The sequence below is a fragment of the Corvus moneduloides genome, chromosome 27 (genome assembly GCF_009650955.1).
Source record: "Corvus moneduloides isolate bCorMon1 chromosome 27, bCorMon1.pri, whole genome shotgun sequence".
NCBI lineage: Eukaryota > Metazoa > Chordata > Aves > Passeriformes > Corvidae > Corvus > Corvus moneduloides.
Window position 1 is genome coordinate 1168171 of NC_045502.1, and position 24499 is coordinate 1192669.

At 61.3% G+C, this 24499-nt stretch overlaps 2 protein-coding genes across 14 annotated transcripts in view; one reads left to right on the top strand and one right to left on the bottom strand.

The window, feature by feature from the left end:
• KANSL3 (KAT8 regulatory NSL complex subunit 3) overlaps positions 1-24499 on the bottom strand; it is a 40003-nt gene that overhangs the window by 5231 nt on the left and 10273 nt on the right. For 2 of the 11 annotated variants that reach the window (XM_032092290.1, XM_032092301.1), the window contains 11 exons: positions 23640-23703; positions 23022-23222; positions 22460-22613; positions 21225-21302; positions 18305-18496; positions 16701-16779; positions 15498-15682; positions 14876-14988; positions 14160-14379; positions 13138-13332; positions 6983-9155 (listed from right to left, as the gene is read on the bottom strand). In XM_032092290.1, coding sequence (XP_031948181.1) covers positions 8758-9155; positions 13138-13332; positions 14160-14379; positions 14876-14988; positions 15498-15682; positions 16701-16779; positions 18305-18496; positions 21225-21302; positions 22460-22613; positions 23022-23222; positions 23640-23703 — 1879 coding nt within the window. In that variant the 3' untranslated portion in view covers positions 6983-8757. Of the gene's footprint in view, positions 1-6982; positions 9156-12001; positions 13333-14159; positions 14380-14875; positions 14989-15497; positions 15683-16700; positions 16780-18304; positions 18497-21224; positions 21303-22459; positions 22614-23021; positions 23223-23639; positions 23704-24499 lie in introns of those variants that run through there. The other 9 variants (XM_032092291.1, XM_032092299.1, XM_032092300.1 and 6 more) reach the window with 9 other exon arrangements.
• Positions 1551-8791, top strand: ARID5A (AT-rich interaction domain 5A). 3 transcript variants are annotated; one of them, XM_032092305.1, is made up of 7 exons: positions 1551-1653; positions 3374-3473; positions 4260-4434; positions 4545-4597; positions 4992-5089; positions 5186-5321; positions 5523-8791. In XM_032092305.1, the coding sequence occupies exons 2-7, from the start codon at positions 3411-3413 to the stop codon at positions 6813-6815; spliced, it is 1818 nt and encodes a 605-aa protein (XP_031948196.1). In that variant the 5' UTR covers positions 1551-1653; positions 3374-3410; the 3' UTR covers positions 6816-8791. The 3 variants fall into 3 exon arrangements, with proteins under 3 accessions (XP_031948196.1, XP_031948198.1, XP_031948197.1); XM_032092307.1 differs by lacking the exon at positions 1551-1653 and adding an exon at positions 1803-2153; XM_032092306.1 differs by lacking the exon at positions 1551-1653 and adding an exon at positions 3031-3115.

Consider the following 24499-nt stretch of genomic DNA (forward strand, 5'->3'; position numbering starts at 1 on the left):
CCGATGGCCTCGAGCCCCGGAGGGGGAGAGAATTCCAACCTCAGAGCCCCCCCAGACCCCCGGAGACAACGACCCCGTCCCTGCGTCCCGGGGGATGCGGGGGCTGCCAGGGCCGGTCCCGGCAGCTTCGAGCTGGTTCTCCCTCCTTCTCCTTTTCCATTTCACTTTCCTTCATCTCCTCCTCCTTTTCCATCTTTTCCCTCCATCTCCTCCCTCTCCTTTCCCTTTGCCTCCTTCCCCTTTTTAATTTCCTTCTCCTTTCCCTTCTTTTCCTTTTCCTCCTTCTCTTTTTGTTCCTTCTTCTCTTCCATCTTCTTTTCCTTCTCCTCCCTCCCCATTCCCTTTTCTTCCTTCTCCTTTTCCATTTCCCTTCCTTCAGTTCCTTCTCTGCTTCCTCTTCTTCCCTCTCCTTTTCCTCATTCTTTTCTCCCTTCTCCTTTTCCTTTCCTTCCCGCTCCTTTTCCTTCCCCTTCTCTGCTTCCTCGCATTCCCTCTCCTCCTTTTCCTGCTCCTTTTTTCCAGCAGCAGCAGCTCTGGGTTTCCTCCCCCGACAATTTCAGTGCCCCCTCTCACCGCCCCACATCTCCCAACCCCAACAATTCCCCTTTTCCTCCAGGATTAAACCCTAAACACCCCCCTGGAGGAGGAGCTTTCCCTGGAGTTCCCGTTGGAGCGGAGTCCAGCGGGGGCTGAGTCCCACCCAGGGGTGCTCAGCTGCCCCCGGGACCCTGAAACCTGATCTATTCCTAAAATCCCATTTCTTCCTGAATTCCCGTCCATCCCAGAGCCGATGGAGCGTCCCGGAAGGCTGGACCGGCTGCAAGGGGAAACTGAGGCAGGGCCCCCGCATCCCGCAGCCCCGGACATCCCAACCCGAACGAAAACGGGAGTCGGGAATAAAAACCCGCTCCGAGCGGGGCTTTTTGCTGTTTGTTTTCCCCGTTCTCGTTAAATCCCGGTTTTATCGCCGAGAGGGCGGGAGCCTTCCTGGAAAGGGGGGGGGGGGGGGGGGTTCAGTGTCACCCGCGGCTCCTTCACCCCCTTCCTACCCCGGGGTGGGGGGGGGACAGGAGCCGAATACCCCACACGACTTCCCCCCGCTTCTGCTTTCTCGGCTTTTTGGCCCAAAATGAGTCACCGGGGTATTTTTTTTTTTTTTTTTTTCTCATTTTTCGGGACTCTTTCACCAGTCGGAACGGGGGGAGGAGGATTCTCGGGGGGCTGCTTTGGGGTTGAGCCCCTCCCGTCCTCAGCGTGTGAGAGGCCCCGGCGCCGTAGGACTGGGATTCCCGGTCCAGGGACAAGGGGCAGCATCCCTGGAAGCGGCCGGGGACCCCACGAAGGGGAGCAGGACCACGACCCCAGAGCCTCCTGCGCTGTCCCCAACCTCGGAGTGGCTCCGGCCGCGCCGCCCGCCCGGGGAGGGGGGGGGCTTGGGGCCTGGAAAGTCCGGCCCAGTCATTCGGGGGAGGGGGGAGAACCCCCAAAAGCGCGTCCGTTCCGGTAAGGAAAGAGTCAATGGCTCGGCAAGCCCCGCTCAGCCTCGCACACGCCACTTCCCCGAGCGGGGGTGACTCATCCCGGTCGCGCTCCCGCTCCGCGACACCCGCGCGCTGCTCCGGCCGCCCCGGAGCCCGGCCCGAGCCTCCGCCGGTGAGTACCGGGGGTCCCGCGGGGCCGGGGGGGTCCCGCCGCCCGCCCCGAGCCGCGCGTCCCCCGCGCCCGCCCCGTCCCGAGCGGGGACCGGCCGGGAAAGCGCAAATCCCGAACCCACCGAGAACCGGGGCGCGCCCCGACCCCGCGGGGGGACCCTCGGCTGCGGCCGCCCCCGGCGGCCCCCAGCCCCTTTCGAGCCCCTCGTGGTGATGTCAGGGGTGATTTTCCCTGTGCCAGCGGCGCGGGATGGGGAAGGGATGACTTCAGCCCATTACTCAGCCGCCGTCATGGCTTGGCAGCGCTCCCGCGCTATTCCGGGCCGTGACGCTCCAGCCCCGGGAATTTGGGCCTAAACGGGCGGAATTTGGCTGAGCGGGGTGATTTGGGCAGCGAGAAGGAGCCCCGAGCACGCTGCGGGGTCCGCGGGCTTGAGGAGCGGGACGGGATTTGGGACGAGTTTGAGCCCGCGCCGGGAAAGCGCCGCCGCCGAAGGGCCGGTAATTATTGTTATTGTAATTATTGTTATTATCTCATTAAATGTGTAATTAGAGCCCGGGTGCCGTCCCCAGCCCCCCGAATCCCCGGCACCGGCCGCGCTCCGGGGGAACGGGGGTTGTTGCCACCGGCGGGGGTTGTTCAGCCCCAAATCGGCCGGGTTTCGCCCCAAAAGCCCCGCGCCCCCCCCCCAACGCCGGCGGTTTCCTGCGCCCGGGGAGCGCTGCCAGAAAGGGAGGAAATCGCGTCAGCGGTGCCGGGAACCGAACCGGGGCCGGCGGAGTCACCGCGGGGGGCGGGACACGGGGGTGACACCGGTGACCCGCACACTCAGGTGTGCGGCACCTGCGCCCGCTGCCCGCGCGTGCGGCGCCCGGAGCTGATAAACGCCTGCGCGCGGGGGGCACCTGGACCCGCACGCACAGGTGTGACGCCTCACCTGCTGCACGCACCTGTGGGGGGCTGTGCGCGACACCTGCGCCCGCCGCACACCTGTGTGCGTGTCACCCGGAGCTGATAAACACCTCTGCGTGTGCGTGTGACACCTGCGCCCGCCGCACACCTGTGCGCGCGTGGCACCTGGCCCTGCGCGCGCACGCACCCACGCGTGTGCCCGCCGCACTTGGGGACGGGCACAGGGACACCCCCCCTGCGCTCACCTGTGCTCAGGTGCGCTCACCTGCAGCCGCGCGCACGCCGCACCTTCAGGACTACAACTCCCAGCGCGCCCCGCGCGGGGGAGGAGACAGACAGCGCGGCTGTCCAATAGGCGAAGGGGGCGTGTTCGCGCCAGCCAATGGGCAGCGAGGAGGCGTGTCGGCCCCGCCCCGAGGGCGCGCCCCGCGGTCACGTGGCGCGGGCGCGGCCGGGGCGGGACCGGGGAGCACCGGAGGGGCTCGGGTGGGACCGGGGGGGGCTGGGAAGGAGCCGGGGACCCCCTCAGCCCGCGCCGAACTTTCCCCAGGTTCGCATCGCCGGTTTTCGCCGTTTTCCCGCGGTTTTTCCTCAAAAAAAGTGGGGGGGGGGGAGGAGATTTGAGGGACACCGAGCCCGAAATGTCGGGGGGAAGCGGGGAGGCGCGGATGGAGCAGCTTCAGGCCTCAGCCGATTTCGGTGCCTGACGGGCAGCGCCGTGGCCCGAATCATCCCGATTTACCCTTAATTTTAGGAGAGCAGCAACAATTTGGGATCTCACCCTCGCCCCTTTTTTTTTCCCTTTCAGGACCCTTCCTAAACTCAAAGCCAGCGACTCTCCCCCCATGGAGAACAACCAAGCGCCGCAAGCAGAGCCCCAAGAACCCGCCCGCACCACCAAACCCGCCGTGAGTGCACCCCGGAATTTTTTGGGGGGTGGGGGGTGCTGAACGCCCCAAAATTCGGGGGAGGGAGGAGGGCAAGCAGCGCTTCTGCCGCCGGCGAAAGGGAGGATGAGGCAGAGAAATGTGAAATTCCCAGCGTTGGGTGGGGGGTGAGGTGGGGAATGGACCCAAAATGGCATTTTGGGGGGGTCCCGTAGAAATAGAAGGATTTTTTTATGATGAATTTTTTATGCTCGTGAGGAAACGGGGTTTGGTTTTTGTGGCGCTGGAGCTTTTCCCTCCCTCCAGCAGCTTTTTATTTCACCCAAAAGAGAAAAGAAAAGAAAGCTTTGAACTCTTTCAGCCGTTAAAATCCGGCGTCTGTCACAAGCCGCGGAATGAATAGAAAGAAGAATCACCAAAAAAAAAAAAAAAAGCCCGAAAGACTAAAAAAAAAATAAAATAAAAAATAAAAGGACGGACTTGGGAGCCGAGCAGCTTCTTTGCCCAAAAATAGCAACAAGTTTTATAACTCCGGAAAATGTAGAACAAACAAACGAGGAACATTTTTAGCTGAGAAAGGCGGCGGCGGCGGCGCGGGGGGGGCTGAATTTCTGCCCGTCTGTTTTCCTGGAAGCCGTTCCTCGTGTTCTCGCCCGGATCCAGCGCTTTGACCAACTTGGCCAGCGGCCCGGGCTGCCGGGGAACGAGCCCGGAGCGCCTCGAACGCCTCCGGGCTGCGAGGGGAGGGGGTGGAGGGGCCGCTGCTCCGCCTCGGCTTCCCCAAAAGCTCAGCCCCGTGTCCCGCAGGACGCGCCGGGGGCCGAGGATGGCGCCGAGAGGGACAAGGCGGCGGGAGAAGCTGAGGACAAGGAGGACGAGAAGGAGAAGGAGGAGGAGGAAGCTTTCCTCGTCAGCCTCTACAAGTTCATGAAGGACCGGCACACGCCCATCGAGAGGATCCCGCACCTCGGCTTCAAGCAGAGTATGTCCCCCCCTCCCCATCGCCCGGCCCCGGCGACAAGGGCCAGCGGGTGGTGGCCGCGCAGAGGTCCCGTGTCCTCCTGACCCTCAGCGTGTCCCCTTTATTCCCAGTTAACCTCTGGAAGATCTACAAAGCCGTGGAAAAGCTGGGAGCCTACGAGCTGGTGAGTGGCGTCCGTGGGTGCCAGGGCGTTCCTTGGACATCGGGAAGTCCCCTGGACATCATGGCTGGACATCAAGGACCGAGGTGTCCCTTGGGTGCCAGGGTGTCCTTGGGATGCCAGGATTTTCCTGGGTGTCCCCCCTGGGCATCGGGAAGTCCCGTGGACATCATGGCTGGACATTAGGACCCAGTCCCCTGGGTGCCGAGGTGTCCCTTGGGTGCCAGAGTGTCCCTGGGATGTCCCCCGGAGTTCCAGGGTGTCCCTTGGGTGCCAGGATGTTTCCTGGGTGTCCCCCCCTGGGCATCGGGAAGTCCCGTGGACATCAGGGCTGGACATCAGGGTGTCCCCGGGATGTCCCCGGGGTGCCGGGGCTCACCCCTCCCTCCCGCTGCAGGTGACGGGGCGCCGGCTCTGGAAGAACGTCTACGACGAGCTCGGGGGCAGCCCCGGCAGCACCAGCGCGGCCACCTGCACCCGGCGCCACTACGAGAGGTGGGCACGGGGCCGGGGCGGGGGGGTCCGTCCCGCTGCGTGCCTCAGTTTCCCCTCGCGGTGCGGCGCTCACCGCGCTCCCCGCTCGCTCCGCAGGCTCGTCCTTCCCTACGTGCGGCACCTCAAGGGAGAGGAGGACAAGCCGCTGCCCCCCAGCAAACCCCGCAAGCAGTACAAGGTCTCCAAGGACGACCGGAGCAAGAGGGCCAGGAAGGAGAAGGGGCGCGAGCAGGTGCGCGGCCCCTCCGGAGGGGTTGGGAGCAGCCGCGGAGCCCCCCGGCCGGGCCGCGTCCGGCCCTCGCTGGAAAGAGCGGGGAGGGACGGAGCCGGCCGGGAACAGAGAGCCGGGGGTGTGAGGGCAGCCAGAGGTGGGCGGGGAGCCAGGAGCCCACCCCGGGATGCGGCACCCACACCCCGACCCCTCTGCTTGCAGGTGGCTCCGGACAAGGGGAAGCCGGAGGCGGCCGCCGGCGCGGAGGACGCGCGGGACGCGCCGGAGCGGGGCCGGGCCACCGACGGCTGCTCCAGCCCGGCCATCGCGGCCATCCCGGCCCCCAGCCCCTCGGGGGGCTGTCCCAGCCCCTGCCGGACGCACAGCGAAACCTACAAGCGCCTTTTCTCCAGCTTCTACTCTAAAGGGAACCATCCCATCATGTCCCCGCTGGCCAAGAAGAAGCTGCTGGCGCAGGTGAGCAAGGCCGAGTCCTTGCACTGCCACAAACGCCACTGCCCCGAGGGCCGGCGGGCACCGAGCGACACCGGCCCCGAGCCGCCCCGGCCGGTCACCGGCCCTCGCCTCGCTGAGCAGAGGAGCCCGGAGCCGGCGGGAGCTCCGGACAGAGCTCCGAGCGTCGGGAGCGAGGCGGGCCCGGCCCCCAGCGCTTCCCCGGGAGGCAGAGACAGCCAGGGCTGCCCGCGGGCCGAGGACGGGGCTCCGGCGCCCGCCGTCTTCACCGGCTACTTCCACGCCTACCGCAGCGAGGGGCTGCAGCCCGGCTGCCCCCCGCTCTGGGGGTACTTCTCTAACCTGAAGGATTTTTTGGAGCCGCCTTCCGCCTTCCCGGCGCGGCCCGAGGAGCCCGAGCAGCCCCAAGAGCTGCGGAGCAAAGCGGGGCCGCCGTGGGACGGCCGGGGAGCCGCTGTCCAGGCCTGCTGGGTGCCCCCCGGGGCCGCCTTCGGCCCCGCCGCGCCCCGGGCCAGGCACGGCCGCGACGAGGAGGAGGAGGATGAGGAAGAGGAGGAGGATGAGGAGGAGGAGGAGGAAGAGCCCTTCGGCCCCATCGCCAAGTCCCGCGCTGTGTCCCCCTTGGCCAAGGAGGGCAGGGACAGGGGGCCCCGCTCGCCGGGGGGCCACCAAGGGCTGGCCAAACCCAAGGCCGTGGTGGCCACTGCCGGCTTCGCCGCGCCGCTGCCGCCGGACGCTTTCAAGGGAGCCGCGCTGCACTTCCCGGGCAGCTTCGGGAACCCCCTGGAGCACCTCAAAACCCAGGGCGTGCCCGTGGCCCCGGCGCTCTCCGTTAACCCCTTCGTGATCCCGGCTTTCCCCAGCCCTTTGGTGGTGGCCTCCACGCAGCCCTCGGAGCTGTGCCGGCCGCTGGCCACGGGCGCCGGGCGCTTCGCGGCGTCCTACGGGAGTTCGCGGCTGTACCCGGCGGCTCCGTGGCACGGCCAGCGCTCGTACAGCTCCCCGCACGTCCCGGCCTTCCCGCACCACGCCAAGCCCTAGCGCTGCCACCCTCCGCGGGTCCCTGCGGAGGAGGGAGCGGCCGGCGGGACGCGGCTGGGAGGGGACAATCCGGACTGGGTGGTTTTTACTGCTGAGCTCAGAGCTGTTCGTACCCGGCGCTGTTGTTCCGGCGGGGGCTCCGTTGCCGGAGTTCTCGGTATTTTCTATATATCCACACACACGTCGATAAAAAAAAAAAAAAAAAAGGGAGCAAACGCAGTGCTGGAGGTTTCTGTTCGTGCCGAGGCGCAGCTGGGGGATGGTTGTTCCCATCCCGCCGTGGCTGGGGTTCTCAGGGACTCCCTGGGCCACCCCCCCACCCGAATTTGGGGGTTGTGTCGCCTCCAGCTGGGGCTCCATAGGTTTCCAGGAGCCTGGAAAGGGGAATAAACCTGCCTGGCTGGTCCCGACCTGGCAGCGTTTGGGGTGTCCTTGATTTCTGGGATCAGGGCAGGGTTTGGGGGGTCCTCTCGCTAAACACGGAGCACCAGGGCTGAGAACTCGTCCCGTGGGGAAGGAGGAGCTTTTCCACGTCAGTTTTGGGGCAATCGCAGCCGTGTCCAGGTGGGAACCAGCCCAGCAACAGCTCCAGGTGCTTTTTGCCTCCAGGTGCTTTTGATTCCAGGTGCTTTTTGCCTCCAGGAGCTCCACTTGAGCTGTTGCAGATGCTCGTAAGGCTCTGTGGGAGCTGCAGGACTCGCTTTCCTCCTCCCCATCCGCAGGGACAGCGGGAAGGGCACTGGGACGGTGGCACATCCTTGTCCCCAGGATCGTGACGGCTTCGGGGGGAGAAGGAGCCGTGAATCAGCGTGGATCCATGGAAAGGCCAAGTTTGGGGACAGAAACTGCCGGATACGGGCCCCAGGCAGCGCTGAGCACTCCGGGATGGTGGGAGACTCAAATCCCTCCTGGATCCTCCATGGGATCAGCTGCACCCCAAGAGCTTCTCTGAGACCCCACGGAGCCCTCTGAGAGCGAGGAGCTCGAGTTGTCCCTGCAGGAGCTTCCACCACACCTCGGGAGCGAGGCCACCAGCGATGCCAGCCGTGCCAGCCTGCCTGCAGCAGCCAAACTCCAAGTTCAGGCCTGGAAAAAGAGAGTCGAGGTGCTCAAAAGCACAGCAGAGCCTCGCTGGGAGAGGCCACATCCCGGTGGGACATCCGTGGGGATGCTGGAGCAGATCCTGAGCTCATCCCGGCTGTTTGCACCTGCAGCTCCCAGAGAAGGGTCCGTGGTCGGTGGAATCCCACCAGGAAACCCGTGGCTTCGAGGTCAGCCCGCAGGCAGAGCCCTCCCCGCAGGGGATTGTGCTGGGCTGAGCCCTGAGCGCCAGCAAAGCGAAATCTCAGCTGTTTTTAGCATGGAACTGCCGGGAAAAGGCAAAGGCTCAGCAGGGCTGGGGGTGCTGGCGAAGCTCAGCAGCCTCAGAACTGCTCCTTGGCGTCATGGGGTGCGTACAGTCCCGGAAAGGACGAGGAACCAGCTGAGTGTTCTATCCCGAGGAGGGAATCCGCAGGGAGAAGAAACTGAGGGGGACTCACTGGGGTCTGCAGCTTCCTCCTGAGGGGCAGCTCCGATCCCTGCTCCCTGGGACAGGGACAGAGCCAGGGAACGGCTGGAGCTGGGCCAGGGAGGGTCAGGCTGGATTTTGGGAAAGGTTCTTCCCCCAGAGGGTGCCCAGGGAATGGGTACAGCCCCGAGACTGCTCCAGGAGCGTTTGGATTTCGGACTGGATGATGCCTGTGGGTCCCTTCCCACTCAGGAGACTCCAGGATTCTCTGGTTCTTTCAGGGAGCTGCCCTGGATCCTTCCCTGGATCCTTCCCTGCTCTCTCCCTTCCATCCCTTCACAGCTCACAAAATCCACCCTCAGCAAAAGCCACCCCCGGCACTGCCTTTGGAGTGGCCACAGCCACAAACTCGGGCCAAAAGCACAACAAAATTTAAAAAAAAAAAAAAAAGGAAGTTTTTATTAAACAACAACAAATCCAGAAAAACACCCCCCCCCCCCCCCCCCCCCCCCCCTTTCCCAGCCCCTGAGCCCACGGGGCTGCTCCTGTCCCACCCCCACAGTTCCTGGGGGCCCCTACAGCCCCCCAGGACAGCGTGGCCGCTCCTGGCCAGCCCCAGCGTGTCCCCGCAGTGTCCCAGGGCTCCGTGGGCCCTCCCCGGGGTCGGGATGAGTGTCCTGGAGGTGCCTTGCGGGGCAGGAGCCACCTCGGGGTGTGCCAGGCTGGCCCGGGGAGGGCTCCAGGGGAGAGGGGGCTGAGGGAGCCGCACCCAGCCCGCAGCCAGCCCGGCCTCCCACGCCACGGGCTCTCCATGGGGCTGGTGGTGGTCACTGCGGAGAAGGGGACAGAGGGTCAGCGGCCTGGGGACGTGGTGCCCACCCTGGGCTGCAGAACTTTCACCCTGAGCACAAGGACCAGGCCTGGTTCACTGGCCAGAGCGAGACCCCGACACCAACCCCGGTGCTGGCACGGCCCTGGCAGGGAAAGCGCAATGCCCAGACGGGCACCGCTCCCCTCCCCGCGCCCCCAGAGCCCCCAGGGAAGCGTTTCCCCGCTCAGATCCCCCACAAGTTCCTCTCCTCCTCCAGAGTCCAAGCTTCTCCCCCACCCCACAAGCCCCTCCGTGGCTCCTGCCCAGCCAGGCCGCCTGCCCCAGCCCTGTGGCCCCCTCAGGGCAGCTCTGGGGGCTCCCTGGCAGTGCCCGAGGCCAGGCTGGACGGGGCTTGGAGCACCCTAGGACAGGGGAAGGTGTCCCTGCCTGTGGTGGGATGGGATGGGCTTCGAGGTCCCTTCCAACCCAGCCCATTCCAGGATTGTGTGACCTTTTCCAGTAAGGACGGGCCCTGCAGAGCTCAGGAACTGCCCTAAACCAGGCTGTAACCAAAATTCCTGCCCGTGGGAGCGAGACTGCAAGAAGGGAAGGAGGTTCCTGCTCCCAAGGGCTGGACTCCGAGCTCTTCTCGTGCCACCCTCGCCCCAAACTCACGGCCAGCTCCAGGCCTGGCACTGCGAACCTCCCCAGGGCACAGAGCTGTGAGCCAGCACCGATCCCTGGCCGTGCCCACCCTGCAGGGGCCACCCCCACAGCGTCCAACCCCGTCCGGAGCAGTTTCTGGAGAGGACAAAGCCAGGTTTACTCCGTGCTCTCGCTTCCCAGCTGCACCGGCTCTGGATCCGCCTCCCCCTGCTCCCACCGGCACCGACCGGAGACCCCTGGGGCTCCCACCTCCCGTGGGCTGCCCGGGGAGGAACGGGAGGTGCCCACCCCAAAGCGCAGCTCAGCTGCTCCGGGCACAGCCCCAGATTTAAATCCCAGCTTCCTGAGCAGGCACGGTGGGGCTGGAATTCCGAAGGGAATTCATCTCTGGCCGCTGCTGAGCACAGCAGGGCTGGAATTCCAAAGGGAATTTGCTGCTGAGCACAGCAGGAGCTGGAATTCCAAAGGGAATTTGCTGCCGAGCACACCGAGGCTGGAATTCTGAAGGGAATTTCATCCCCGGCAGGCACCAAGCACAGCAAGGCTGGAATTCCAAAGGGAATTTGCTGCCAAGCACAGCAGGGGCTGGAATTCCAAAGGGAATTTGCTGCTGAGCACAGTAGGGGCTGGAATTCCAAAAGGAATTTGCTGCCAAGCACAGCAGGGGCTGGAATTCCGAAGGGAATTTGCTCCCGAGCACACCGAGGCTGGAATTCCAAAGGGAATTTCCTGCTGAGCACACCAGGGCTGGAATTCCGAAGGGAATTTGCTGCTGAACACAGCAGGGCTGGAATTCCAACGGGGATTTGCTGCTGAGCACACCGAGGCTGGAATTCCAACGGGAATTTGCTGCCGAGCACAGCAGGGCTGGAATTCCAAAGGGAATTTGCTCCTGAGCACACCGGGGCGGGAATTCCGAAGGGAATTTGCTGCTGAGCATAGCAGGGGCTGGGATTCCGAAGGGAATTTGCTCCCGAGCACACCGAGACTGGAATTACGAAGGGAATTTCATCTCCAGCCACCGCTGAGCACAGCAGGGCTGGAATTCCGACGGGAATTTGCTCCCGAGCACACCGAGGCTGGAATTCCGACGGGAATTTGCTGCCGAGGCTGGAATTCCGACGGGAATTTCACCTCCGGCCGCTGCCGAGCAGAGCGGGGCCGAAGCCCCGGGGCTGTTTGGGCCGTTCCACGCTCCAGGAAGCCCGGCCGGTTCCGGTTCCATAGCCCCGCTGCTGTCAGGGCTACGAGCAGGGACAAAGCCTCGCAGCTGCCCCCGTGGTTTCCTGGGGGTGCAGCTTCCAGTTTGTGCTTCTGAAGCACAACCAAAGCCCCGCCTCGGCCACGCAAAGCTCAGCCCCGCACGGAGAGTCGGGATCCCGCATCCAGCTCCAAACCGCCCGCAGCAATGAACCCGCTCCCGAACCCCTTCCGCCCTGGAGCCCGTCCGTGCCAAGCTCCCTCCCTCCTGCTGGGGGCTCCGAGGGTCTCACAGGTGCCAGGGACAGCGAGGGAAGCACAGCAGCTCTGAGGGGTGGCTGAAGAGCACCGAAGCTGCCTCCGACACGGAATTTCACCAAGTGACTGGCCCCAGGTGGGACCTGAGGGGGACCAGCTCAGAGTTCCCAGCTCTGCACTGAGCTCTGAGCTCAGTGACTGGAAGAAAGTCGAGGGAAGAAGGATGTGGATGCTCCCAAATCCTGAGATTTAGCCAGGATTCTGCATCCGAGGCAGCACGGGTCACATCAAGGATTTATGGCTGCTGCTGTCAGTCCTCACCCAACTCCCATCCAGAGGCTTCTCCAGCAGCAGGATAATGCATCCCTAAATATATTCCAGCACCTCCACAGCTCGAGCCAGCCCAGCAAAGCTACAGAGCCTCCCTGCCCTCGGAATGAGACACATCTGAGGTCTCTCCCAAGGTAAATCATTCTGGGATCCCGTGAGGATGCAAAGGGAAGATGGCTCTGCCTGTCCACCAGAGCTCACCCTGCCCAGGGCCTGCTGAGTGGGAGCAGAAGTGGGAACATCCCGCGGGAGAGGGGAAAAAGCCACAACAAAGCAACCCTGCCGAGCTGGAGTGATCCCAGCACCTCAGTGCCAGCCCTAAATCCCTGCTGGGAACTGGAACTGGTCACCAGTGGGAACTGGAGCTGGTCCCCCAGTGGGAACTGGAGCTGGAGCTGATTCCTGCTGGGAAATGAACTGGAGCTGATCCCAAAGGGGGAACTGAACTGGAACTAATCCCAAGGGTGAAGTGATCCCTGCTGGAAACTGGAGCTGATGCCCCAGTGGGAACTGGAGCTGATCCCAAGGGGGAACTGGAGCCGATCCCAGGGGAATGCTGAGCTGATCCCTGCTGGGAACCGGAGCTGATCCCTGCTGGGAACTGGAGCTGATCCTGCAGTAATTTTACCCCTTTTGCCCCAGGATTTGGGGACGAGAGGTCCATGCTGCAGTGCCCAAACCCACACTGTGCCCACAACAAAAATCCCCTCTCCGACCTGGCAGCCACACCAAGATTCCTGGGAGCAGGAAGGCAGCCAGGATCCTTGGGACAGCACCTGGAATGTGCTGGGAGCCCAAAGACTGAGCTTTTCCTCCTGTCAGTGATCCACCTCCCCCAGGAATCTGTGTCCAGCAGACACAGCCCTGGAGCTGTGGTTCCACAGCACGGGGTGAGTGAGAGAGCAGGACTGGGGAGCTGCACAAGGAAACAGCGCAGGAACCGGGCAGCTCTGAGGGAAAAGAGGGCAGAATTCCCAACATCCGCAGGGCCTGGCCTCACAGCAGGGCACGGAGAGGCAGGAGCAGCATTTCCCAGAGGAACAGCTCCAGGCAGCATGGCCAAGCCACCCTCCTGAGGGAGCAGAGAGACTCCAACAGCTTCCCTCCTCCCACCACGATCCGTTCCTGCCAGGAAAACCTGGAGCTGCAGCGACAATTCCCACGTGGATGTCAGTTCTCCAAGCCTAGCTGGAGATTCCCTCGGCGCAGCACCAGTGTGGGAAGGTTTAGATGGGATGTTGGGAAGGAATTCTTCCCTGTGAGGGTGAGGAGAGGCTGGGATGCAGTTCCCAGAGGAGCTGTGGCTGCCCCAACCCTGGAAGTGTCCAGGCCGGACACTGGGGCTTGGAGCACCCTGGGACAGTGGAAGGTGTCCCTGCCCATGGCACTGGATGGGGATTTAAGGCCCTTCCAACCCAAACCATTCCACAACATCAAAGCCACTCAAACCTAAAGTGACACAACAACAACAAACACCCCGGGTTTTGTCACCCCCCCTTCACACCCCCGAGGTGGGACAGGGACACCTCCCCAGCACAGCCACACACCTGTGAGGGCCAGGAGCAGCTCAGGCGAGCAGCCACGGCCACATTCCCATGGCAAAGGTGTCCCCATTACCTGCGGGCCCTGTGTCTGCTCCTCCGGCTGGGGCTGCGCCGTCCCCAGCGCCGCCTGGCTCAGGGTGCCCACGCGGCCGGGCTGGCCCCGCAGCGTCACCGTGATGGTCGTCGGGGCCTTCAGGCCTGCAGAGCCCACGGAAAAATGTCCCTGAGACACAGGGGATGGTGCAGGCCACCTCCAAACCGGGCTGCAGCTTCCCCTCTGTCTTGGGGTGATTTTATGATGTGGATCCCATATCGCTGCCCTATGCCCAGAAATTAATTCTTGCGCCTTTCTGTGCCTCTAAACTGAGCCTGAGAGGGGGAAGGAAAAAAACGGAGCAAAACTTTTGCAAAGCAGTTTGCAGCTTGTTCAAGGTCACACACAGAGAGCAATTTGTTTCCCTGCTGTGGCAGGGGAGGGAGGAAGCACCTGGCTTGCTGAGCCCAGAACAGATTTTTTGGCCAGTGATTCAGCTGCTTTGTTCTCCGGAGAGAGACTGAGAGTTGAATTTTTCCTTCCCTGGAATTTCGGATTTTTCCCCTTTTCTACTGGACTGCTTGATTGCTTCAATATCAGAGCACATCGGGAGGACTTTCCACCGGGCACAGAAGGCCTGGCCCTGGCCCAAGCCCCAGCTCCGAGGAGAACAAAGGGAGGACTTTAACATTTTCTCAGGTTTTTCCTCCACAGCGAAAGATTTTATTATTTAGCATTATTTTCCTTTCCCGTGTGTTCGTTAAATAAATAGCTTTATCTCCTTCACTTTCCCTCGAGGAAAATTTATTTTTTCCCGAACCTGGTGGGGGAGGGTTGCTTGTGCCTTCTCTCAGAGGATATATTTCTAAATTTGGCCAAACCAGAACACCCTCAGAGGGGGCTGCTCGGGAACCACCAGCCCAGAGAGCAGGAGAAGCGTTGGGAACGTTGCAGGCACCGGCAGCACCTCCCTGCCCTCCCTCCCGCTCACCTGCAGCCTGGTTGGAGATCTGGGCCAGCCCCGGGAGGCTGCTGGCCAGCTTGGCCAGCCCCCCGTTGGTCAGCAGCTGGTGGATGGCCGTGGGCTTGCCGCTGGCCGAGGCCCCCAGGGACAGGGAGGTGGCCACGGGGATGGTGCGGACGATGGCGCCGGTGTCCGTGGTGATGGCACCCAGGCTCTGCAGGGCCGTGGGCGCCTTCACGGCCGAGCTCTGCAAGAACAGACACAAGCCCTGAGCTCCTGGGAGGACAGGACAGGCCGGGATGGCCGCTCTCCCTCTCCAGCCAGAGGCCTTGTGGAGTTCCACGCTTCTCCCTGGCCCACATGGGCAGGGCTGAGTCCCTGAGTGGATTTGTCCCTCCCGGCCTGCACATCTCATTTGAGCCTGAAACTCTGACTGGGACAAAATGACCTCCCTGAGGTCACTGGAGGGACAGGGAGCGCTGCCTGAGAGGTGCCAGGTGGGGTTTTCCCAGGATTTCCCAGGGGATGATCGCTGATCCCTCTCATCTGTTCTCGAACTCAGCCGTTCGTGGGTGGCTGCACAGGAACAGCTTCTCCCAGAGCCCCTTCCAGGCCTCAGCTCACTTCAGAGCACGCTGAGTGCCCACCCCTCCTCTCTTCTGGTCCAGGGGGCCTATCCAGGCTCCCAAAACGTCCCCTCCCACCCAGCCAGCTCCCCTGTGGGATGTCCGAAGGCTGCTCACCTGCACAGGTGAGGCGGCAGCAGCCACGCTGGCAGGGAGGCTCGAGGACTTGGTGCCGATGTCCTGCAGGCTGAAGCTCAGCCCCTGGAGCAGGCTGCTGGCAGAGGCTGCTCCTGAAACACCCAGAGAAGAGGAAAGTCAGGCTGGGAGGATTCACCAGCACCAACCTGTGGGGCTGTGGCAGGGCTGTGAAGCTGCTCTGCAATGAGCAGCACCCCGAGGTCACTGGGGATCCTCCCACAGCATGTTTTATGGGATCATGGAATGTCCCAAGTGGGAAGGGACCCACTGGGATCACTGATCCAACCCCTGGCCCTGCACAGACACCCCAAAATCCCACCCTGGGCATCCCTGGTTGTCCAAATGCTCCTGGAGCAGCCTCGAGGCCGTGCCCTTTCCCTGGGCAGTGCCCAGCACCCTCTGGGGGAAGAACCTTTCCCAAAATCCACCCAAAACCCCCCTGGCACGGGGACATTTCCCTGCTGCAGCTACAGAGGGGTGACCTGTGAGACAGAGGAGGCCTCGTTGCACACAAATGGCACCGTTCCCACGCCACCTGCTGCACCCCAAGCCACAAACCCCACCTCGAGAGCCTCCCCCCAACCCCGTGAGCCTGGCTGACCTTCTCCTCCCCTCCCGAGGGCAGGGCGGGTACCTGGGAGGGCAGGGGCGGGCTGGGCCTGCAGGCCGTGGGTGCTGCTGGCCACCAGCCGGCTCTGCAGGGCGTGGAAGGCGCTGGGGGCCGAGCTGCTGGGGATCCCGGCCGGAGCGGGGCTCAGCGAGGCCTCTGCTGCTGCTGAGCTCAGCCTAAGAGGGAAGGGAGAGGCCCCAGTGAGGGGTGAAACTGCCCAGGGCAGGCAGGGACAGCTTTGGCAGCCAGCTGGCACTGCCCAGACCAACCCGGGCTCGGGAAGGAGGGAGCTGAGCTACAGAACCCGAAGCAGGGGAATCACAGGAGTGGGAAGGTTGGGAAAAGCTTTAAAGATCATCAATTCCAAGAGAAGTTTCCCTGTGTGCAGGGGCAGCAGCCAAGATGAGAATTACTTCAGGGAAAAGCCATGGATTTCCAAACTGGAAGAGTTGTGTGCATCTCCTGGGGGTCACCCTGCACCAGAGGCACCGACCCTGCAGGGCCACTGCGCTCCCTGTCTAACTTGCCCTGTTTAAAACCCGCTTTCTACCTAAAAACAGCTCTTCATCCTCTCCTCTCCCAGATCCTGGAGTGGTTTGGGTTGGAAGGGGCCTTAAAGCCCATCCACCATGGGCAGGGACACCTCCCACTGTCCCAGGCTGCTCCAAGCCTTGTCCAACACTTCCAGGGATCCAGGGACAGCCACAGCTGCTCTGGGAATGGGATCAGCCAGAGCCCAGCTCCCCAAAGCTGGGATTAAATTAGGAAATAAAAAAGGTCTCAACATGGGATTCATTCCCCAGCAGAAATCCCTGTGGGCAGCTCATGCCCTTCACGAGCTGCTTTGAGGCTTTTTTCCCCCCGTCTTTGCAATAAAAACGTTGGACTGGCAGAGGGAACGGAATGAAGGGAAGCATTGAACACGGAATTTCTGCCAAAATCCCCACAAAGACAGAGAGAAGCAAACCTGAGTTTGGGAAAGCACACTAGACGTGACCCACAGCCCCAATCCTTCCACTCCTGCCACCCCCAGGCTCGATTCCCAGCTGGCACAGAGTTTCCAGGAGCCCCAGAGTCTCCCTCACACCAGAAAACTCCAGTGGGAAGCAAAACAAAGCTCCACGTGCAGGGATCTCCCCGTGGCAGCCTTTGCCTGGCAAATAACCCCCAAAAGATTCCCAAATCCCCACTCACTTGGGGGAGGAGAGCAGCCCCGAGAGCTCCTTGGCGCTGGACGCGGACTGGCCGACGGGCAGCGGCTTCCCGGAGACAACTGCAAAACAAGAAGGAGAATCCTCAGTTCCTGTCCCCCACAAATCCTCTGGGATTCCTCGGGGATCTCCCTTTCTCCGAGTACCCACAGGCACGGCCAGGGGCTCATCCAGCTCCCAGAGCATCTTCTCCAGGAATCCCAGCCCGAGGCACCGCGCTGGACACCGGGAGATCAAAATCCAGTTATAAAACACTCGTGGAATGAGGGCAGCCAAGAGCGAAGGCAGCGCCTTCCAAAACCCTTGGGGAACGTCAGGCCCTCGCCACCAAAGGCAAACCTCTCTCCTAAAAGGTTGTCTCCAACTAATCCCCCTCCTGTTCCATGCCTGCCTCGATGGATTTCGGGGATCTGGGTGATTTTGTAAGGATTCTTTAATTCAAGACACTTTACAAAATACACAGGGATGCGACGAGTCACGGAATTTGTTTATTGCAGCATTTGGGGATACAACTGCATTCCTCTCTTGTGCATTCCTCCTGCTCACACCCGGCAAAGAGGGAATTCTTGTTTGGGTTCATGTTTACTTCTGCCATTCATTTCCTTTCTGTGAAAAGAAGTTTGGAAAAATTAAAAATAAAAAAAAAATTAAAAAAAAAAAAAAAAAAAAAAGATTCCGGAAACCCAGAGGTTTTCAAAGCTGCCAGAAGATCAGGTGAAACCTTCCAAAGGGATGTGGATTTGTGTCTTTTCACAGCTCAGAGCTGTTCAGCTGGCAGAGAGGTGCTTGGAAAGGAGCAGAGCTTTGAAAACCTCGGATTTCCCAGCGGAACGGAGCCGCTGACCTTTGATTCCACGACCAGGGACTGCTTTGTGGAGCTGTGGCACGAGGAAGGACTGCTCCAGACAAGGCAACATCCCCAGGGACACGGGGCACAGCCGTGAGGGCTTCTGGCCTCTCTTGCAGAGGCTCAGGGGAAGCAGACGGAGCACGTCAGCTCTTCTTGGACACGGCGGCTTCTCCGGGATGCAGAGGCGCGATGGGAGCCGGGATTTGTTTGGATGTGCATCCAAAGTGTGCTGTGCCACACTCCAGGCCCCGGGGGGGGGATCAGCAGAGCCGGCAGCTCCGCTGCATCGGGGGTTTTGAGCGCACAAAACTCTTCCAGAGGGTGGAACTTCGCTGCGATCCCTCAAAGCAGCAGCGGGAGGAGCGGAACACGGAGCAAGGGGTCCGGCAGGACCAGCATCCTGCTCCCAGCAGCAGCTCGGGGCCTCCAGGGAGGTGTGGGACCAGAGGGAGGTGCAGGATCCACCTCCCAGCTCCAGGCCGCGGCCGAGTGTTGCGCAGGAGCGTGGAATTCCAAGCGCCGTGGAAAACAGGCTCCCGCCAAGACCCGCCCGGGCACTCACAGCCGCAGCTGCCACCTTTTCCCTGCAGCTAAATCCTCCAGAAACGAGGGAGGGGTAACCAAGAACCGAGGGAGGGGTAACCAAGAACCGCAGCGACAAAGAACCGCAGCTCCCTCCCCGCCCCACAGCAGCGCCCTCGGGGCTGGGTGACAGCAGCTGAGCAGTCCCAACTCACTTTCTGCCTGGGTGCTGAGGGCTGCTCCGGTGCCCACGGCCGCAGCATCTCCGTGGGAGACAATGGTCACCTTGATTTTGGCTCGTTTGGAGGCTTTGGCGCACTGGGTCGGGCTGGGGGTCTGGTGCCTCTTCAGCTGCACACGCACATCCTCTCTGTCAGCCCCGTCCGAGTGCTCTGAGGACACTGGAACTGGGGGACACAGAAGGAGCTTTTTGAGCACCCAGGGCGGCTCCGCGTGCCGGGAGGGGAACATGCCCATGCACACGTCCACAGCTCCCTCCATGCCAGCCTTCCCAGCTCCCATGCACTGGAACCCACGCTGCTCCTCTCCTGCACTGACCCCTGCCTGTCCTGCGCTGCCATCCCGGGAATTGGCTCGAGCTGCTCCCAGGCCATGGCAGGATGGGGTGGAAGGGCTGCCCTGCCCCTGCAGCGAAGGGAAACGGCTGCGGGCAGCGATGCCACGGCTTCACGGGGGTGTTTTCATCTCCAAATCCTGGCCTCAAGGCCCCTCCAGCAGCCCTGATCTCCAGGGGAGGGGATAAGTGTGGACTTGCAGGCACAGAAGATCAGCTCAGCCCAGCTGCTGCTCTGACACGGAGCCAGAGCATCCCCCAGCAGCCCTCCCGGAGCTGGGCAGGTTCTCAGAGGCACCAAGCCAAGCAGAAGAGGTGCTGCAGCGAAGCCAAGCCCCCCAAAACCCCACACTGCAAAGGACTGGGGCAGAAACACCACAAACCGAGCAATCTCCTCCACAGCAGACTTTGATCTGTCACCTCCACTCCATCCTGCCTCAAGCACAAGCTCCCCAAGGCCAGGGCGATCCTCCCAAAAAGCACAGAGGAGCCACAAGTGCAGCCCAGGGACACGGCCATGAGCTGCCACATCCTGCCCATCCACACAGCCGCCACCACTGGGGTACAATGCCCAAAGCCCAGCCTGAAACGCTGAGAATTCCCTCTTTGCAGAGGCTCCTGGGCATCAGAGCCACGTCTTCAACAGCCCAGAAGCCAAGATGCCCCTCCCTCCTTTACTGACAAACACCCGGACCCAGACACAGGGTATAAACCAATAAATGTGTGTATGCACCTATTTCCATGCCGTGTATCACCCACACACCTTGAGCCACGGGAGGGCAGGACCAGCCTGCAGCCAAATCCCCACATTTCAGGCGACCCCGAGCATTTTGGGGCCGCTCCGCTCCCCAGGGCAGTGCCAAGCTCGCTGCGCCGTCGCCTCGTGCAGCATTGCCGTGTTTGCCCCCAGCTCCCAACATGCGCCATCCAAACCATCCAGGAGAGCCCTGCTGGCCCCACAGCCCCCAGCCCAGGGCCAGCAGCCAAGCAGGAGAGCGAGTGGCACATGCACAGGCACCGGGTAAAGCAGTGACCCAGCTGGGTCCCTCTGTGTCCCCTCCTGTTCCTGCCCGGGTAAGGGCACAGGGAGCCGTGCCAGGCAGGGCTGGCTGCGTGTTCCCAAGGAATAGCCCATTCCCAAACCAGAGGCTCCACCCAGCTTCCTATCTGACACCTGAGGCAGCCAAGGCGGCGCTCTAATGAACCCAGAGCTCTTAATTAGCTCTTGCTGCTCTGAGCAGGCAGGCCAGGCTGGGGCCAGGCTCTCCACATCCAGCAGGGAAACATCCACTGGAGATTCCTCCCCCTGCCCTCGTGGCACAGGGGAAGGCTCACAGCGAGGCTCCTCCAGGGGGCAGGGGATGCTTAAACCAAGCTCAAGAGGAAAAGAAACCTTTAAAGCACCAGCTCGGGGCAGAGCCTGGCTCAGGAGTTGGTTGTGGAGTTAAAGGCAGAACATTCAGGGTGCTCAGGGCAGCGCCCAGCCCTGAGGACACCGCGAGGGAGAAGTGAGACCGACAGCTCAAGTGACAACCCTGCAGCCTCCCAAAGCCTTGGATTTCCACGTTCGTCCCTCTGCTGACCCCAGATCCACGCAGGGATCACAAAACACATCTCTGGACAGCCTGGACCTCACCCTCCATCCCCAGCCCTCAGAGCACGGCACGCTCAGTCACCTCTGGGTGCTCACACTGGCACCCCTGTTGTGTCCCCTGGTCCAGACAGCGTCCCTGTCCCTGATCCAGCAGCGCCTTCCCACCCCTCTGTCCCGGATCCATCCCATCCCTCTGTCCCTGATCCATCCCTGCCTTCCCAAACCCATCCCTGATCCATCCCTGCCTTCCCAAACCCATCCCTGATCCATCCCTGCCCTCTGTCCCTGATCCATCACTGCCTTCCCAAAGCTCTGTCCCGGATCCATCACTGCCCTCTGTCCCTGATCCATCCCTGCCCTCTGTCCCTGCTCCATCCCTGCCTTCCCAAAGCTCTGTGCCTGATCCATCCCTGCCTTCCCAAAGCTCTGTCCCTGACCCATCCCTGCCTTCCCAAACCCATCCCTGATCCATCCCTGCCTTCCCAAAGCTCTGTCCCTGCTCCATCACCATTTTCCCAAGGCCATCCCTCTGTCCCTGACCTCTCTGTTCTTCCCTAATCCCTCGGGCTGGGCAGTGCTGCTGTGTGTCCACCCCTGGCTGTCCCTCGTCCCTGTCCCACGTATCAGGGACGCTCCACCAGCACCCCAGCTCTGTCACACCCCCTGCTCACCCCCAGCACAGGAAAGGGTTAAACCCACGTCCACCAAGCTTTAGTCCATCAGAGCCAACCAGACTCCAGCATTTTACCACTGGGAGCAGGGAAGAGCTCAGGAAAAGTCTGAGTGGGCCCTCGGCTCCAGCTCCAACCACAGCAAAGAGAAAGCACCGAGCAGGGGACAAGGGGACACGTCGGGCCACAGCCCCAAACCAGCGCAAGGGAAGAGGAGGATGATGGAAGAAGGCAGCAGAGACAGAGAGAAGGAAGGAGACAGGGAGAGAGACAGCGAGAAGTGAGGAGATACTCACCAAAGAGACATGAAGAGGTGCCAGGAGGAAGAGCTTTCCTCACCAGCATGTTTTGTTTCAGAAAAGCAGCGAACTGAGCTGAAATGAATCAGAGAGAATTACAGTATCACAGCCCGAATCTGCAGGGGGACAGGGGCTCTGGGGACACCGCTGGGACCCCCAGCTGGACACCTGGGAGCAGGCAGAGCTCCGGACACGACTGATCCAGCCACGGGGAACAACGGAGACGCGGCAACCTCCTGTGCTCCGACACGGCAAGGGGCACATTCCCACCAAAGAGCCCTCTCCAGCCACCAGGAAAGGTGGCCCGGGGAGGAGAGCAGGGCTGAGCTGTGCCAAGAGGCTGAGAGCAGCTGGCAGACGTGAGCCAGCACCTCCCCGAGCAGCTCTGGCCAGGAATGCTGTCAACAAACCCAGGCAGCGGGACACGGCTCCACCACGGAGCCTGCTCCTGCCTCCCTCAGCTAGAGCAGCACAGGAACACAACCCTTCAGTCCATGGTGGAGGAAATGAGGCAGATCCAAGCTCCAGCTTCCCCCTGGAGTCCATCCCCGAGGCAGGATGGATGTGGAGGGTCACTGCTGCAGGTGGCAACCAGCAACCTGTCCAGCTCCGTCCTGAGCACAGCAAGGAGAGAAGGGAGGATGGAGAACCATCCCCTGAGTGCTGCTGGAATTTGCCAGAAGGGATCCTCAGCCACAAAAGCATTCCCTGCACTCCCAGAGTTCACCACCAGACTGAAGGTTTCTAACCAGCCTCTGACAGGACACGAGACCCCACAGCTCGAGCTGGTTTCTTATCCACAGCAGGTTTTCCACAGGCCACTTGCTGTGAGATGGTTCTGAAATCCCCCAAATCCTGCAGTTTCCACCTCAATTCAACAGCCTCAACCATCTCCTGAGCACCTTCGGTGTCTCCCCAGGTAGCCCTGAAGGAGACACCAGAGTGAGGTCTCCCAAAAGGATCAGAGCGTGGCTACAGCAGGGTTTGGTCAGCCACAGAGAAAATCCTTCCCACTCCCAGCAGCAGCAAGGCTCCACAAGCTACAGAAACACCGTTTCCAACCTAATTCCAACCCTCCAAGGCCGTGACAGGGGGCTGAGCCGTGGAGAAAGCTGCCACAGGGAGCTCGGAATTCAACACAGGACTCGGAAGATAAAAACCTACACAGCTCCAGACAGAGAAAGAGCAAAATTCCAGCTGCTTGGCAGGGTGGGAAAGCTGCAGGGAATTACCTTGTGCCTGCTTGTGGGTCAGGACCGTGTCTGGCCTCGGCACCTGCCTCTTCAGCAGCTGCGTGGGGCCCACCTGGCTGGGCTTGGGCAGGGACAGGGCGGCCACCTTGGTCTTGGGGCTGGATGTGGGGCTGCTGGACACGCTGGATAGGTCCTGCTGGGAGAGAGGGACAGCTCAGCCCCACGTGTGCCCGAGGCAGCCCTGGCTCTGAGCACCAGGCCTTTGGCTGGAGGTTCATTTCCCTCACCATGGGATTTTTAAGGCTGGAAAAGACCTTTGAGATCATCAAGTCCCATTGTCAACAGCACGGTCACCCCTGTCCCCAAGGGCCACATCCACCCGTGTTTTGAAGGCTCCCAGGGTCGGTGACCCCACCAGCCTGCTCCAAAGCCTTACAATGAAACAATTTCTCCTAATGTCCCATCTCAACCTCCCCTGAGGCCACATCCCCTTCGATATCCTCTCCCCTCCCTCACCACAGCTCTCCCCACAGATTCCAGCAGCACAAAAGCCTCTCCTTCCACAAGCCTAAGCCGGAATCACCCCGGGAAGAGCTCCCACCTCGGAGCCCGAGGGCGAGGCTGGCACTTTGGCTGCAGGGGAGGCGGGTCTGCTGCTCCTCTCGGGCAGCTCAAAGGACAGATCCCTCCTGCTGGAATCTCGGGGCTTCTTCTTCTTCTCAGCGTCCAGGTCGCGGGGCTCGGAGCCCGAGTGGCTCTCGGCTCGGGTCAGCACTCCCGTCAGGAAGTCGGCGATCTCATCCTGGGAATTTTTGGGATAAAGAGTGGGACTCAGAGGTGGGCAGGTCTCTGAACGAAGGAGCCCCGCAGCCTGAAGCAAAGAAATGAAGCATTCCCAGGGGGATACAGGGATAAGGCTCTGCTGGGGTTGGATATTCCGCAGAAAATCCCTAAAGCCTCACAGACAGAGCTTGGATTTCTCAGCGCAGCTCACAAATCACTGACTTAGGACATGCAGGGGAAAAAAACCACAATGGTTTCCCCTAAAATGTGTCGGGACACTCAGGAAAGTGCTCCTTGCTTAAGGTGCACCCCCAGGAATCCCACAGCTCTGCTCCTTCCAAATCCCCGTCAGAAGATTCCCTTCAATCCTGTGGGCACTGAGACATTCCAGCAGAGGTTCCTCCTCCTTTTGGAGGTGCAAAGTTCCTGTGCTCACCTGGATGCACCTGTCCACCATGCTCTGGGTCAGCCCTTCTGACTTCTTTTTGGCTTTGCTTATCCTAAAGGAAAGAAAAAAACAACCAAACCAGGTGGAAATCACCATTTTCCACAGAAATGTTCCCGTCATTCTTCACCTATTGAGGGGAAAGATCATTCTGGGACTTCCCAAAGCATTTGTCAAAGCCAATCTGATATTTCAGAGCTCTGTCTTCACACTCAGCATCAAGAGTTTTGGGTTTCTCTCTTTCCTGTGCTTTACTGATTTTCCCTACTCGAGATCCCTGACTCCTGTGATGCTCCAAAATCTCCTCTGGGCTGCTGGGTCTGGCCCTAAATCAGGCCCAATCCCATACAGGGTTTTCCTACAGTTATTGTCAACACAGACAAATTTGGGGGATTTTCATGCAGTTCCCACCTAATCCCAGCACCAAATTTGGGGATTTTCATGCAGTTCCCACCTGAACCCAGCACCAAATTTGGGGGATTTTCGTGCAGTTCCCACCTAATCCCAGAACCAAATTTGGGGGATTTTCATGCAGTTCCCACCTGATCCCAGCACCAAATGTGGGGGATTTTCATGCAGTTCCCACCTGATCCCAGCACCAAATTTGGGGATTTTCGTGCAGTTCCCATCCAGTTCCAGCACCAAATTTGGGGATTTTCGTGCAGTTCCCACCTAATCCCAGCACCAAATTTGGGGATTTTCATGCAGTTCCCACCTGAACCCAGCACCAAATTTGGGGGATTTTCGTGCAGTTCCCACCTGATCCCAGCACCAAATTTGGGGATTTTCGTGCAGTTCCCACCTGATCCCAGCACCAAATTTGGGGGATTTTCATGCAGTTCCCACCTGAT